We start from the raw sequence: 17,148 nt of genomic DNA, 5'->3' as shown, positions 1-17,148 counted from the left end.
CTTTTTTTTAAATGTAAAAGACTAAAAGGGTAAAAGTACACGTTATTGAAAGTCTTTTTCTCCCTTCAAGTTCAACCACTTTAGAAACATATCGCCATAGAAAATCAAAAAGGAACCGAAGCAGGAAGCAAGTAAAAAATGAAATGAAGCAACCATCCAAATGAGCATATTGGAGTGCTAGTTGGTACATGTTGCAACATTTCACAATTTGTTAGAATAGATTTGTTATCACTAATGTTCAATGTGTCATGTTTGAATAGATTAATTATCACTAATGTTTTAATTTTTTATAATCATTGAGAACTGTCAACCACCTCAACTAAAGGATAAAGATATACTCCTACTATTTATCATGTTTTAAATCTTACAATCACCATCTTGCAAGATGTTTACAACCTTGGCATATAGCCTGATTGCTATAAGTCATTACATCAAATTAGCTAGTTCCATGATATCTCATCAAAGACAAACAGTAGACCCAAATCCAAATAAAATAAAATCAAGCTACCACATATACTTATTTAGGGTAACAGTAACACCAACGAAAACCCTAATTGCTGTCTGATTCATCTACCAAATCCATGGGAGCAGGTTGCGCATTCTTGTATCCGGTTTTTTCATTTTGATACCTTTTCCTATCTGCCACTGCTCTTGCTTCATACGGTGCCTTCTCTTCTGCTGTCAACTTATTCCATCGCTCTCCAAGTTCCCTCCCAATTTCCTTAAATCCGATTCCCGGAATATCCTTCTTCAGATTCTATACAAAACATACATAATACATCATATCATTACTATACTATAATTTTTATTTATTTTATTTTATTTAAACAAAACAAAACCCACCTCTCGTTCAAGCTGCGAGAAGAACATGAAACCACTCATTGCTCTTTTCGGTGCATTTGGATCCTTTTTCTTCTTTTGTTTCTTTTTCTTTGCACCATCTTCATCCCCGGCCCCACCTTTGCTTTTCTTCTTACTTGAAGATGCTGCTGCTGTTTTCGAACCACTAGCTTCTTTCTTTGATTCTTTCTTAGGAATTCTCTGCTGCTATCAATCAATAATCATTCATTTCATGCTTTTATTATTTTTTTACTCAGGGACCAAAAATGTAAAATCAACTAATTACCTCCTTTTCACCTCCACTGTCACTACCATCTGAGTCATCTCCCCCAGAATCATCAGTAGGTGAGCCCGAATCATCTTTTTCAGCCACAAAATCTTCATCCTGTCACAAACATATATTCAGTCAGTCAGTCAAACTATTATCGACTGTGGTTGTGGTTTAAGATTTTTAGGGTTTACCTCCTCGTCACTCTCTTCTTCACCAGCTTCATTCTTGATTCGTTCAAGATGAGGGTCAACCGCATCATCTTCCTCATCCCTTAGAACAGCCGCAACACCATCTGCAGCTTGAACACCACCTCCCAAGTTCATGATTTTCAGACCCTTTGAGCTAAATTAACATTAGTTAGTATGGTTAGGATATTGGCAGATCAAGAAAAAACATTAGTTAGTTACCTGATAAAATCAAACAGGTTATGATATTCGTTTCTTTGAATGTTACGGAAAAGATGTTCGTGTTCTGACTTCAATCTGATAAGAAGATCAAAGTAATGCATGTTTGATCCTCCAGCAGCATGCCTCTCAAATTCCACATAGTCAATCTATTATAATAACACAACAAATGAATTAACGACAACATTTAATATGCTATGGATTACATAAAAAGACATCATGAGAATTCAATACCTCATCATGAAGAATTAGTGTAGGAGGTTTTGGTAAGAAGAAAAAGCTCTTTTCAAGAGGATAAAGAACTCCATCTTCAGCTTTTAATGAAGACTTCACAGCATAACCATCCTGACAGCTCCGGAACTTTCCGGGTCTTGTGAGCTTTGTACCAGATAACCCTCGCAAGATCATTGTGAACACTTCATGAATCAGTCCCTGTTCATTTCAGTTTCAAGGGTAAATTTGGAATTTCATATCAGACTTAACATACCATAATCATGAACCAGCTATCAAGTATTACCTTATATGATGGTTCTAATTTGTCTTTGTATTTGCTAGAATACAAGTCTTCATTCATCATCAAAGTGCTCTCAACCACATAATCAGTTTCAAACTGAAACAACAAAAACAGAATGATCATCATCACAATCATATGCGGGACCCGGTTTGTGAGGGGATAATTTGAAAACCAGTGAAAAAAAATAGTACCTGCATTACAATATGTGGGTACATTGTTTGACCTTTACGGATAGGAGGGTCCAGAGTCACAACAACAAACGTGTGAGGTTGGTTAGACTGCATCACCAAACAGGGTAATATATAGTCATTTTAACCAATGACAACAACTTATCACAACTTAAAACAACTCTGGGTCTTGTGTAAAAAAAGAACAAAAAAGAACCTTAGGCAAAACAAAAACGCGGACTATGCTGCTGTATTGAATTTTGAAATCGGTGGCTTGCCCTTGAAGCCGTAAAAAGGAAAGGTGAAGTTCAACACTGTATCGACCCCTGTAATATCAAGAAACTCCAATTATAGTCCTTCAAAAAGAAAATGAAAATTACCTGGAAATAGAGGCCATACCTTGGTGTAAGAATGGTAATGGTTTCAAATGTGACAACAGCTTCTTCACCCCCAGCCCCAACATCCGCCATGGACATGATTTTATCTCGGAAAATCTTATAAAATGTAAAAGAAGAAAAAAATTATAAAAGATATAAAATGGAACTGCAAATGCAGCAATGAAGAAATTCATGCAACTTACTTGTGCAGGGGGGTGATTATCATCCCCAACAAACTGAGTGTTTGAGCTGGGAATGTGGAAACTCATTTCCATCAAAGAATCTTTCTGTATAACCAAAAAAAAATGCATCAGGTGTAAGGAAAAACAAGACTTCCAAGTATTAAAAACAAGAGTCTGACAGAAAAATTAAGGAAGAAAAGTTGTGAGACCTCATTTGCACCAGTTGTGTCATCCACATGGAACTCCAAGATGACATCATTTTTTCCTTGAAGCTGTGTCTGGGACACATCAGCTAATGATACTTCAAATGCTTGCTTTCCACCAACAAGAAAAGAAAGCATATTACCTGGAGCATATTTAGAAAAACATGAGTTTTTTCTTAAAAGAAAATCAATCAGAGGAACTCCTAGATGCATATAATAGAGATTACAAACCATTTATATCAAGTTCTCCCCAATTCTTTCCACTAACTGAAAGCTGCTTTTCTTCTGGTGTTATGCCACAAGAGTTTTGGAAAAAATTGGTCAGGCTAGGCACATCCTGCAAGCAGAGTAACAAAAGATTGTTACATGTGAATAAAATCAGTTCATGAAATTCAGCCTACATCATAGAGAAAATGCAGTAAGGGAGCATGGAAAAAGATACCTGATCACGGAAACCAGTGAATTTATATTTGAGACCATCTTTAATCTGCACACCAAGTTGATTGCTTCTTGGGACCTTCATCCATGTTATTCGCACGATATCAGACTTATCTACTTCCACAGCTTTGCCACCACCTTGTTTCTTCCACACCAGACCACGTGAATGAACCCTAAGTTGCCCTGGATTCTGCATTTACCAGTAATAGATGGTTAACAAAATGTTCCCTCTGAAGTTAACATATTCAACACTATGTCTAACCAGACACTAGAAACAAAATCCTTCGACTTAAAGAGAAAAACAAGCAAGTGAACAAAACCTAAGAGAATTTGGTGAAGCTTCACATAAATGCGCTTAAACATATTCCCTGAATTTCACCAAATTTAGGGGAAAGGGCTTAAATCCAGTTCAAGCTAATCATATATCTACTATGATTCCACCCTCCAAGTGAACAACACTGTTCTAAACATATAACACAAACAGCCATCGAATAGAAAACCAGAAACAAACATCACACATGGACCAAATAGAGAACGGAGTTTTCTGCGCTTTGTGCCCCCAAATCAACACTAATCAAAATTCCAAGTGAAAAAGAAATAAAACCCTAAGACAAAGATAAAAATAAAATAAAATCGACTCCACCTAGTTGATTGGAAAATATATATATATATATATATATATATATATATATATATATATATTATATATAATACACACACACACATAAGCCGTACATATTCGTCGCCGTTCCGCCGTAAACTAGGGTTAGGGTTTTGAGCAGAGTAAAGTAAGTTCAACACGAAAAAAAAAAATAAGAGACAGGATGATTATGGAAAAGAATAACTTACGGCGCCGCCGCGACCGACAAGAGAGATGTTATTGAACAAGTGACCGTCCGCCATGGTTACAGAGAAGAAGCTAGGGTTTTGATCGAGTAGTAATGGCTTAATAAAGCTGAAGAGCAAATGGGAGTAACGGGTTAATGGCGCGAAAGAGGAAAGATGGTGGGAGTGGATCAAATGCACAAGAGCCCCATGGGAAGTTCGTGTTGCCTCGCCTTCTAAAACTTTGCCGCCTTATTTACGGCGACGACCCGACGGTCGATGAGGGGATCAGGTGGGCTCCCTGATAAAGCTTGTCGTAAGTTTATTTGGGCTTCAGCCCATAATCTACTTTTAATCACGAACATTTTACCGTAAAAGAGAACGGCACGTGCAAAACACGTGCCTCGCTTTGAGATGGTGCTCAATAAGAAATTAGATTCTCTGTTCCATCTATATTAAACCCAATTCAATTTAATTATTCATATCTATTAACAACTCAACTTAAATCCATTTATATTATATATATATATATATATATATATATATATATATATATATAATTTTTATTTTACTTAAAACTACTAAAAATATTAAAAATAATATTTTATTTTTAAACAATATATATATATAATTTTTATTTTACTTAAAACTACAAAAAAAAATATTAAAAATAATATTTTATTTTAAACAAAAAAATATTTATTTTAAGAATAAAATTAAATAAAAGTAGATAAAAATTATTTTATATTCATCAAACATACTTAACAAAATAGATAAAAAAAAAAGTTACAAAGAGAGATGCAAACTACATAATTATTATTCAATATTGAATTTTTTCATATATGCTCAATCAAATCGTATTTTAGAACGTTATGCGCTTCTTTAGTGCAAACTTGTGTCCTATTAGTGTTATGCATCAACTTCTGCCACATATGTTAGATAACAGTAATATGGGAAAACCATCAAATACAGATAATCTTATTAGTGCAGGGGCATTTTAGGCATTTTATATTAACTAGTTTGTTATGACTAATAGTATAAGAGGGTAGTGGGATAGGAAGTGATGTATCTATCTTTTGCGTGAAATTTGGAATTATTTTCTCTGGGAGTTTAGCTATCTCGAATCGGCTAAACTATCTTCATTCTTTTAATCATTTGGTATCATTGAGTGTTTTTAATCAAGATTAGCATCATTTGGGTGTTTTATGTTATTGAATCTGCTCTTATAATCCAATTCATAAGAAATTGGTATCAGAGCATTCACGATTATGACTGTGATTATAGATGGAGATAAAGGATAAGGGAAGGACATTGGAGGAGCTCTACTCAAGAAGGTTGAATTGCTAGAAACAGAAATAGGACAGTTGTATGATCGAATGAAGAATCAAGGGCATCAGATCCAACATCAGGTTGACTTCATAGCCTGTCTTCAGCTGAAGATAGACCAAAGGTTCGAAGAGGTTGAGTGTCATAGCCAAGAGTCGCCCAGAAGAACCTAATGGAAAGAAATCAGTGGGAGAAAAGCTAAACAACGACCCTATTTTTTCCCTGGTGGAAATAACAAAAGGCACAAACCCTATCGGTATGGGATCTAGTGGAGGTTCAAGAAATAGAATAGGAGGTGTTTCCGGAGGCAGTAGCGACGGCCATACTACCAGAGGCAAATATAGAGGAGGGACCAATCAGAGATTCCACAAACACGAGATGTGTAACGTCCTGTTTCAAATCGTTTCCTAATTCGGGGTTGTAGCCCGAATATAGGTTGTCATCATGCTTAGGGCCTTTGAATAAAAAGATTTAAACTCATTTAGGTGTGGGCAATGTAATTTAGATGATCTGGGAGTTCGGTTTGTGTTTTGAAGCAAATAGGTATATCGGTAAAGTGTTAGTTCGGGCTTTTATGGAAATAGGATTTTAGCTCGGGATGTTTTAAGGAACGTATGAGTAGATAGAAGCATAGAGCTTCTCGTTACCTTTCTTTGGGTATAAGGATCGTCGGGAACAAAATGATATGAGTACATGTAGCCCCATGTGGTATTGGTAGCAGCTTGTTCTGTCAAAGAAATTATGTGTGGTAAAAGAGTATGGCATTGTAGCGCTCGATTAGCTTCAAGAGGGACGTTGATTAGGTCTCTGTAAGGCGGTGGAATGATATGAATGTTGGATTATGTGTCTAAGTTCATAACTATTTATGGAATGTACTTAACCCGATTAGCATGGTCCATTTGGGTTGCATGGCATCATGCATTTGGATAGACCAAAATGAGAGAAATAACACTTAAGGTTTATTAATATATTATAAGTTCTAATATATTAATAATATTATTTAATTAGTATTAATCAAGAATTGATTTGGAATTAACTAAGTGATAAAAAGAAGACTAATTAAATATATGGGTTGATTATGTAAATCACCCATACTTGTATAGTGGGCTAATGCTTCATGGATTATCAAGTTGGGCTAAAACCCATGGGATGCTCCATGGAGGCTCCATGGTGTTTTTGAACCCATGGATCCAAGAAATGAAGAGTCATATCAATTAGGGTTTACATGGTGTAACCCTAATTATGACACACTATATAAGCAACATGTTGTAGACCAAAATCGGACTAGTGTGAGAACAAGAGGGCATAGCCGATTTTAGAAGTGTACTATTTCTCTCAAGGTTATTCCAAGTGTATTTGGTGTTGTGTGAAACATTTGAGGCATCACACTTGAGGTGCTAGGCTCACAAGGTTTTCAAGGAATCCAATGTGACATCCTCATTTTCTCGGCCAGAAAAGACCAATTTTATTTATGCTTTATAAAAATCAGAGTACTTCTTTTCATAAAAATGTTGTGGAATTTGTTCCCAGAAAAATACGATAAATACGTTATCAAAACATTTTCGAAGAAACGTATTTTATTCATTTTAAAACGTTTGGGATGTCATCGTCGATACAGGAACATAAGCATAAACAGAACTTACATTTATTTACACTAGTGATCTACATCTCTTTAATCTCTCAGTGTAATGTCACTTCATATTGACACCTGTGATATAAATAAACTAAGTGGTCAGGTTGGGAAACCTGGTGAGTACATAGGGTTTTCAACCCACAATAATATAATTATTATGTTCAATCATCACAACTAACCCAATTATCCATCCCTATTATCTTCTTTATTTCTACATACCCTTCCTAAGGATTTATCCTAAGGGTCGTGTCCTGCATCATATTTTACCTCTCATCTTCTTACATCGCATCTCCTTATATGTTTGTTCCTAAGGACTTTCCCTAAGGATCATCGCCTATATCGCCTAGACAGTATTGATTCGGGGATTACTCCCTCAATACGTGCCCACCAAGGGTTAGGGTATCATCGCATGAATATGTAGTTACAACATCGCCTGAACTCGTAATTCATAGTAAGGGGGTTAGAGTATCATTGCATGAATATGTAGTTACAACATCGCCTGAACTCGTAATTCATAGTAAGGGGGTTAGAGTATCATCGCATGAATACGTAGTTACAACATCGCCTGAACTCGTAATTCATCACCTACAGGTTATGAGCCTGCTGGTGTTTCCACGGGGTTGTCTAAAATAGTCTGCGGTCGCCATCTATACTCTGGTAGATGACTACATCTCCAAATTGTCGGACAAGGTTGTAGTATCCTACATCACCGATTCATCATCACCTATCTATCCTCACCTAATTATCATCACCTATCTCTCATTATTTTATTTCATCACACACCAACTATTTCATCTACCCATGTTTTATCCCAACATATTAGTAGATATAAATATACAATTTAAATCATTTAAAACATGTATAAAATCATTCATCCAACATAGACAACAAGTATTCAGATAATATGCATACATAGCACGTAATTTATATAAAATACTTCATATCTATGTGTAAGATGAAAGGGACCATGCAGGTGGTGAGTCGGCACTCGGACAGCACTTCGTTACTCTTAAAACAATTATCCCTTGACGAAACCTAGTATCATTACCACTAGAGTTTAGTCTAACGCTTGACGAGACTAATTTAATAGTCTAGCTATTATTACTATTATATAAGCGTTAAACAATACTTATATAACCCATAATAATAGCTCAAATACTCCTTATAAAGTCCTAATAACAATACTATATTGAAACATAAGCTATACTAAAGATAGGATATATACAACTCACTTACAGCGGGTTTTCTCGAAAACCGGGTTTCGCTGGAGCAGCGTTCCCGAGCCGAAAGGCTCTTTTCTCGGGAGTCCGGGAGCCTTGGGGCTTCCTCCGGGTGCTAGGGGGTTTACCTAGACTTTAGGGGGCTTAAGGGGAGCTAGAGAGAGAGTTTAGAAAGAGAAAGTGGAAGAGGAAAGGTGTAAGAATGAATGGAACCCGACACATCTATTTATAGTGTGAAATCCTGATGGACTCGCCAAGTAGGAGGACCTACTCGCCGAGTTGGGGCATGTGGCAGCCTTCTAGTGGTGCCACGTGTCCAATTATGGGGGTGCCACGTCACCCCTATCGCGTATCAGCCTTCAAACTTAGAAAAATCATAACTCTCGCATACGAGCTCCGTTTTTGACATTCTTTTTTTCAACGCGTAGGTAAAATCAAGATCTACAACTTTCATTTAGACTCCGTCAGCTAATTCTCGACCAATCTTAAATTTAACAGTAGGAGGCGTTTAGACTGTTAAATGACCGCGAAGAATTCGTAACTCCTTCATACGGACTCCGTTTTCGTCTATCTTTTTACCGTTGAGTTTCTATTAATGAGGTATTCAACTCTCATTTAGTTCGCGTAAGCCAAAAACCGCTCGAACTAAAATTTGAGTTTCAGGTCGTGCACTGCTAAGCCGAATCTTAGAAAAATCATAACTTCCTCATACGAAGTCAGATTTGGGCATTCTTTTTATGGGTGTTCTCGTTTTAACGTGTACTAAAAACTTGGTTTAAATCACTAAGGCTAAAAAGTCCTCTATCTTAAATTCACTATTTACATCTCCCGGTGTCGTACCGGTTTTGCCATAAAACTTCGACGGACCATAACTTCTTCGTTATAACTCGGATTTCGGCGTTCTTTATATGTACGGAAACCTTGTGACATATGCTACAACTTGGTTAATATTATTTATTCTAAATAATCTTTTTTCAAAAATTCGTTTTCGACCCCTATTGCCTCTAAATTGACTAGCCCGAATCTGCGGGCGTTACAATTATCTCCCCCTTAGGATGATTACGTCCCGGAATCATCAACGAAACAGGGCTCGTATAATGACTCCATACGTCATCTCTTCATCCTATGTAATAATTATAACTTCTATATTCATTCAAGTCTATCTCTTAGACTCATTGACTGTAAGCAGTACTCGATCGTGCACCTGCTCTCTACCTCAGGATAGACTCCAAATTATGACCTTCAAGTCACAATGTCGATCCTCACTGGATACGAACTTGAGATAAGTTCTTTTATCACTACTATGCATCGATGTGTCATATTCTAATGACCTATCATCGTATGTTGCAACGCTTAGACTTAGGTCTCTTAGAGTCAAATTCTTAAATGGAATATGCCTTCCTTCATGGTCTAATGTGATATAATGACATTTTAACATGTAGCATTTCTAGCTACCAACTTCTTTAACAACGAGCGCGATACTTCTATTGATCGCTTTGATTTCAATCGTTTGGTTTAAGTCGGACGCTACATCAAACTTGGTTCTCTAAACCACGTAACCTACTTATCATAGTCGGACTCAATGTGATATGACCACTAGGGTCGGGATACCAATCGTCTTCTTAGTCATTTACCAAAACGATGGTAACGACATTCTTGAATAAAACGGTATCAATTACTAGCTTCTTGGTAACCTTGTGACTTTCCCTGATCCAAGTGTAAGTCATGTGCTTCCGGTAGTATAGGCCTCTACTACCATCCACACCTACTTATACTCGTCCCAAGTATTGTCTCGCAGTTTTCCAAGTCACCATACAAGAAAACCACATAACAGTTTAACACATCAAATATCAAAACGAAGGTTTTATATTATTCCTTGAAATGTTTACATAGGTGTTCAGGTTCGCCCTAGACTATGCCTCTAATAGGCTACATCATACGATACTATGGCTACTACATAACTTGATCTTCGGATATGAAGTCCTCATCCTTGATTCCTCGCATGGTTTTCTGCTTCGTCGAGGATCATGTGGAATGCCCTTGGTTTTGGCGGTGCATTTGGTCTTGCTGCTTCGTTTTTCTTTGGACAGTCCTTTGAAATATGCCCATTACTTCCACATTCGTAGCACTTCTTGCTGTCGAATGTATAATCTCTGGAATAGTGACCGGTCCTACCACACTTATAGCACGCCACTTCTCCATCGCATCTTCTGAAGTGCTTTTTCTTGCACTTCTCACACCACTTGGCTCCATTCCTTCAGTCGTCCAAGTTAGACTTCGAGAACTTTCCCTTATTATCAGGTCTTGAGGATCCTTCAAACTTCCTCTTTTCACCAACTTCAGCTGTAACACCCGGATTCCCAGGTATGACATTTTGTTCTTTTATTTTTGAGTTTTGTGGGGGAACTCGGCGAGTTGGCATCTAGACTCGCCGAGTATGGTCGCGGATTTGTACGCGAGTTCACAGCTGGACTCGGCGAGTTCATGAATGGACTCGGCGAGTCCACGCTGTTTAATGAAACCCTAATTTCCAGGGTTTGAGACCTATTTAAAGGGCCTTATGGCCGTCATTTGCGACCACCAACCCCAAAGAGAAACCCTAAAGAGATCTAGAGCGTTTGTGAGGAAGGAGAGGCCAATCTTGATATTCGGTGGGTGTTTTTGCAAGAAGGAAGTGTTTAAGGCAAGAGGAGGCTGAAGGTGGTGCGATTTTTGGTGGTTTTGAGCTCATAGAGATTGCATTGAGGTATTATTCTCGGACCTTCTTCAGTTTTGGTGTTGATTCTTAGTGTTAGGGTTTTCCTAACCCTTTTAGAGATTGATTAAGTGGTGTATTTGGTCCCTCCTCGAGTTTGTGTTCTGGACCTGGACCCAAAGAGGTCCAGAGACCTTAATCCTTGGAGCTTTATGAGTCATTTTGGAGGTCATGAGCTTGGAATGTCATTTTTGGGGCTAAATCACCGTTTTGGACCATTTCCATGTTATATGTGTGTCAAGGTCCGAACTTTATGTGATTATCATGCTTAGGGAGGCCAGATCTATGATTGTATGGAACAGATGTAACGCCCCGTTCTTGAAATATCTAATTTTAGGCTCCCGAGAGCAAGACTAAGGGCGTTTCGGTCCTTGATGTGGATATAGAGTTTGGCAAAAATGGCTTATGATGGAGGAGAGGTTGTAAATTAAAGATGGGGAAGCAATCCCCGAGGAGCCGGGAAGGCGGGTACGACAACGTAGCGAGCGGGTACGAGAAGACCCACCGGTTATTCCGGTGGAGGAGGAAAACGATGGGTGGAATCAAGTGGAATACCGACGCTATTTGGACGATATTGGACGAGGGGTTAATTATAATAATCAATCTTTTGAATACCTCTTCCAACAGATGAACATTGCCCCAAGACCCGGACCCGGCTATCCATACATTATGAGTTGGGACGAAAGAATGACGAGGAGAAATGAAAAAGGAGGAAGTGGTGCAGGAGGAGCCGATATGGAGGAAGAAGATTGAAGAGTTTATTTTTATGTTTTGTGTTTTTATGATGTTTTGTTTTGTTTTGAGCAATTGTTAAACACTTGGATGATTTTTATTTTTTGGATGGTTATTACTTTCACTTTTAGTTGTTTATTTTCAGGGATGGAAGGTTAGGAAGCATACTAAATTTTTGAGGGTCAAGTAAGGAATGAGAGATGTGATGGGTTTTGAGCATTCTAACACTTCCTAAGTGTACATGCAACCCTAATAAACCTTGGATCTATGTTTGTCTAAGATACATGCAAATAATTATTTTTCCAAGGTTCATATCCTAACTAGCATGGCATGGGGAACTTGAATCAAATAGAGCTAGTAGAAACACTTACCTTGTAGTTGAAGTTGATTCCTTGGAGTTTTAGAGCCTAGCACCAATAGTGTGGATGCCTCAAATGGAAATCACAAATCACCATAAACTTGGAACTTTGAGAGAATAGTCACTACTATCTTGAAATCGGCCCTCACCTCAACAAGTGTCAACTAGTGTGATTTCAAGAACCAAAGCCTCCTTTATATAGTGTGATGGATTAGGGTTACATCCATGTAAACCCTAATACCCATGTCTCTTTATTTCCATGAGATCCATGGGTTAAAGCTCCATGGAGTATCCATGGACTTTCCCATACAAGCCTAGCCCATACCAAATAAGCATTATCCCACACTATATAAATATAGAAGCCCATATTTAATTAGTAATATCTTTGATCTCTAAATTAATCCTAGATTAATTATAGATCAATACTAATTAAATAATATGATCTTATATTAATATATTAGAACTTATAATATATTAATAAATCATAACTTGTACTATTCTCAAATATTATCTATAAATTGTTCGGGTGAAGTGCAACCCAAATGGACCATGCCGGGTCGGGTCAAGTACATATCAAATATAGTTATGGACTTAGACACTATATCCAACAAGATGTTCAAGAAAAAGTATGAAGTTTTATCCTTAGGATTGAGTCCGTGAGAGTCGAGAGTAACGGAGAGTGTTGATGCTGGATTTAGAGTGAGGGTCAGTGAAATTTCCAATTTCAAAACCTAAGTCAAAAGGAACATGAGCTGGATCAGTTTTGGCAATACAGTGCCTACTCGCCGAGTGCACAACTTCTACTCGACGAGTACATGGGATATTACACGTTATAGTTCCAAGTCAAGAGATACTCGCCGAGTACACGTCACTACTCGACGAGTAGACTTGCAATTTTCGATTTCCAGAACTGTTTTGAGCACTTTCACTGCAGCATTTATCCACTTTTTGTGAAGAATTGTTACTGGGGATTTTCTAAGAAGCTTGTTTCGTGATATTTTCGAGTTGTCAACCACACGAGACGCATGACACCCAAGACATGGATGAGCTGTTCCTATGGCTAAAGTCAAGTGAAGATGGAACTGAAGAAAAGAGTATCAACCTATCGACTGCTACCCCAGGGGAGTTTGTTCCAATTCTCTCTATATTTGCATTTTTATTTTTTTGCATAATATGCAATGAGGGCATTGCATAAAATAAGTGTGGGGTAGGGGGTTGGTCACATATTAGAAAATTTAGAATCTTAATTTAGGCTAATTTTTAAAAAATTGTTGCATATCAAAAATATTACTTAGGACTTAATTTAGAAAATTTTGGTAAAAGCAAATTAGGATTCCATGTTAGAATTGTGTTGATAATTGCATGAAAACTCAAATGTTTAGTTGAGCCTATACACGTTCTAGTGCATTTATGGCTTCCTTATTCCAGTGAAATCATGGGACAAAAACACGACCTTGCTCAGCCCGAGGGATGCAATATGTTTAGCAACCTAAACCTGAAATGTATCCAGGAAAATTATTATCGTTAGCCAATAAAGGTTAAGGTTGAGCGCCCCTGCTTAAGCATGTAGGTTTTTGAGTGAAAAAAAAGTGAGGTACATGTTAAAAAAAAGGAATTGCAAGAAAAGTTTGAAGAATTTTGGAGCAAATAAAGTGAAGATCAAAAGATCAAAATTCCAAGAAATTCAAAAAGTTGAAGATACCAAAAATCAAACAACAAAGTGATGAATTCAAAGAGATCAAAGATCAAATTATCAAGGAAGTGAAGAATTCAAAAAAGCTCCGTAGTGGTATCATAAATTGTAATTCTAGATTATGTATGTTTGGGTTGCTCAACTAAAAATACCTTGAGGGTAAGAGGTTTTCTGCGGATGGATTCGGAGGGATGCATAAAATGAGCATAGTTCGGGGTGAGTGGGCGAATGTTTATGAGGATTGTGAGTATTTGGAGTATGGGGGGTATTTAGGACAATTTTAGACACAAATGCATGCGTTGCGGTCTTTGCATAATGGATGGGTTAGATTGGAGTTGTCATATGTGATTCTAATATGTTTAAAATTCAATTTTGCTTGGGGGCAAGCAAAAGTCAAGTGTGGGGTATTTTGATATGTGCATAATTAGTTAATTATTTAGCATACATTTTTATTCATTTTTAACTAATTATGTGTATAATGTGGACAAAAGGTACTTAATACTGTTTAAATTTTGTTTTCAGTCCAAAAGACATGCTTGGGAGTGAAAGGGAACAAGGGGAAGCAATTAGAGACCAAAGAATGAAGATTGAGGGACAAAAGCTTTCCTACTCGGCGAGTACATGAGCCTACTCGGCGAGTCCATTAGAATATTCCAGAAGATAAGTCACGACTCCTGATTTGAGACGGATAACTAAGAACCTACTCGGCGAGTTGGGTTTGTTACTCGCCGAGTACACCCTGTTTTGAGATAGTTATAAAAACCGAGCCGTTATCCGATGAGAATACCTTTCTGGCATTTTTTGAAGATTCATCTGCGATTGAGAACCCTTGAAGGCGCTGAGGAACTCCAATCTTCAATCTCTTGAAGAATTAAAGCAACTAGGTTAATCATTCCACTTAGCTTTAGGAATTAAGTATGTTTAGCTTAGTTAAACCTGTTTTTGTGTTTGTTTTTACTGCAACTATGAGCTAAATACGTTTTTGTTTCTGTTTGGGGAATGCCAAGTAAATCCTATGGTTTAATTCTTAGCTTTTGATTGATTGTTTATTGGTTGTTTATTAAATTAAGTTTGTTAAAGAACCTTATGCATTAATCACAACTATTTTCTGTTAATTGGAAGACAATTAAGCTGCATGAACATCTCTTAGTTGTTAACCTCATATGTCTATGTGAACACTTAATCATATGCTTAGGAATAATGAATATGAAACTAAGATTAACAAGATAATGGGTAGATTAATGTGTGAGCTTGTTTGAGAAACCAACAAACAAGAGGTTAATTGAATCACCAATTTGATTAACCACTACAAATCTTATTTAATCCAAATTATTAATCTAGGGAATTAATTAGTTTAAACACTTGATCACCGCTTGAATTAATTAATTGTCTAAGGGTTAAGAGTAATGAACATGAACCTAACCACTATAGTTGGTAGCCAATAACAATTAATCTATCATAAATTCAAAATAACCATAAGAGTGAATTGGTTGAACCTAAATAGAAACATCTTTATCAAATTTAGTGAATTAGTTGTTTGCTTTAGTTACTTAGTTAATTAAGTGTTTTTGTGGTGTGTTTAAGTTTCTAGTCTTGCAAAACTAGAGAAAAAACCTTTTTACTTTCATTATTTGCTTAGTTAAAATTAGCCATTAGTTTAATTTTCCCGTTCCCTGAGATCGACACCCTACTTATCCAACTATACCATTAAAATACAGGTTCATTGCCTTTGTGTGCTAAATTTATAAATAAAAAGTAGGAATAAAACAAGTGCATTTTACACACATCAGGGAGAGTCAGGGGTTTGAGTTCAAGTTGGAACTCGCCGAGTTGTTCTTGAGACTCGACGAGTCGAGTCGGGGTGGCCCCGCGATTCATGCCAGGTGGAACTCGTCGAGTCAAGGGAAGTACTCGACGTGCCAAGAGAGAATCTAAGAGAGTCAGTGGACACGTGTAGACTCGCCGAGTCGCCCTTGTGCACTCGCCGAGTCGGGTCAAGTTTGACCGTTGACCTTGTTGACTTTTAGGGTTGAGTACAGTTGTATTTATGAGAGTATTACTTTGTGTGATTAGGCGGAGGCTAGATCATACTTCTTTCGAGTCAGATATTTTCCGAGACATCGAGGTGAGTCTTCTCACTATACGTTACCTAGAGTGGTACTATGTGATGACCAGAGGGTCTTATGTGTTATGTATGAGATTATGTGCTATGTGATATTTGTATGTTGTATGATGATATAGACCGGACCGGAGGGTCCAACGAGCTATGACCGGACCTAAGGGTCCAATGAGCTACGGGACTGGAGGGTCTCGCTGAGACACATTGACCGGAGGGTCGTATTATAGCCTTGAGTGGCGTATGTGTTGTATGTGGTATTTTAGGGAACTCACTAAGCATTTATGCTGACAGTTGTTGTGTTATGTGTTTCAGGTACTAGTGATGAGCGCGGGAAGGCGCCGGCATGATTCGTACACACATGCGTTGGAGTTTTTGTAGAGATTCTGGGGAAAAGTTTTGTGATAATAACATTTGATACAATGTGTTTGACATTATTTATGAATGAATGAATGTTTTAAAAATGAAAAATTATTTTGAAAATTCACGTTGTTACATCAGCTTTCTCCAGACCCTTTTCCCTTATTTGGGTCTCAACATTCTTGGCTGCCCAAATGACGACTTTCAAAGTGGTTGCTTGTTTGACCATTGGACCAAAGTTCGCTTGTAATCCATTGGCAAACCTATTGACCTTGGAAAGTTCCGTTGGAACTAGGTAAGGAACAAGCTTCATCTTCTCCGTAAAACTTGCAGCGTACTCAGTGACACTCATTTTTCCGTAAAACCATTTTCCCATAATTTTCATTTAGTTAATTAATCATATAATAGTCTAATAAATTATACTTCTCTCTCCTAATATCATTTTTAGGTATTTATGGTCATGAAGGGAATCCAAAAAGGACTTTGTTTCTAATTACAATAATATACTAAATTAGTTACTGACTTAGACACCTTAATCCAACACAAATATAATCCTACTGCTAATTTAAAAAACAAATTATGAAATTGTGTTACCATATTGCTTCAACGGCTAGTAAAATCATGTACCAAAATCGGAAAACAGGAATTGCATAAATGACATATAGCTAGGGCCTAGGGCAATGGCGGACCTTAATTAGTGGGAGCCTAGTGTAGATCGTGCTACCCTCAAAAAA

At 37.3% G+C, this 17,148-nt stretch overlaps 1 protein-coding gene across 3 annotated transcripts; it reads right to left on the bottom strand.

The window, feature by feature from the left end:
- Nucleotides 1–320: 320 nt before the first annotated feature.
- Nucleotides 321–4,501, bottom strand: LOC145087695 (FACT complex subunit SSRP1-like). Of its 3 annotated transcripts, none has more exons than XM_079025724.1 (15): nt 4,246–4,501; nt 3,401–3,586; nt 3,190–3,295; nt 2,965–3,101; nt 2,777–2,860; nt 2,596–2,690; nt 2,414–2,522; nt 2,221–2,307; nt 2,033–2,125; nt 1,750–1,947; nt 1,519–1,664; nt 1,303–1,453; nt 1,127–1,225; nt 844–1,047; nt 321–757 (listed from the first exon to the last, which is right to left on the bottom strand). In XM_079025724.1, the coding sequence occupies exons 1-15, from the start codon at nt 4,297–4,299 to the stop codon at nt 551–553; spliced, it is 1,956 nt and encodes a 651-aa protein (XP_078881850.1). In that variant the 5' UTR covers nt 4,300–4,501; the 3' UTR covers nt 321–550. The 3 variants fall into 3 exon arrangements, with proteins under 3 accessions (XP_078881850.1, XP_078881852.1, XP_078881851.1); XM_079025726.1 differs by having other exon boundaries at nt 844–1,041; XM_079025725.1 differs by having other exon boundaries at nt 844–1,044; nt 4,246–4,499.
- Between the last annotated feature and the right edge of the window lie 12,647 nt (nt 4,502–17,148).

This window comes from Lactuca serriola, chromosome 2 (genome assembly GCF_051521515.1).
Source record: "Lactuca serriola cultivar US96UC23 chromosome 2, Lser_US96UC23_V15, whole genome shotgun sequence".
NCBI classification, from domain to species: domain Eukaryota; kingdom Viridiplantae; phylum Streptophyta; class Magnoliopsida; order Asterales; family Asteraceae; genus Lactuca; species Lactuca serriola.
The sequence above is the reverse complement of the archived record's forward strand: the minus strand, read 5'-3'. Positions and strand labels throughout refer to the sequence as shown.

Bases quoted from the DNA above. Each gene is read 5' to 3' on its own strand.
- LOC145087695 (XM_079025724.1), bottom strand. From the start codon at position 4,299: ATGGCGGACGGTCACTTGTTCAATAACATCTCTCTTGTCGGTCGCGGC. The intron at 3,587-4,245 runs GTAAGTTATTCT...TGGTAAATGCAG, and splicing joins TTGTCGGTCGCGGCGGCGCC to AATCCAGGGCAACTTAGGGT. The intron at 2,523-2,595 runs GTATGGCCTCTA...TTGATATTACAG, and splicing joins ATTACCATTCTTACACCAAG to GGGTCGATACAGTGTTGAAC.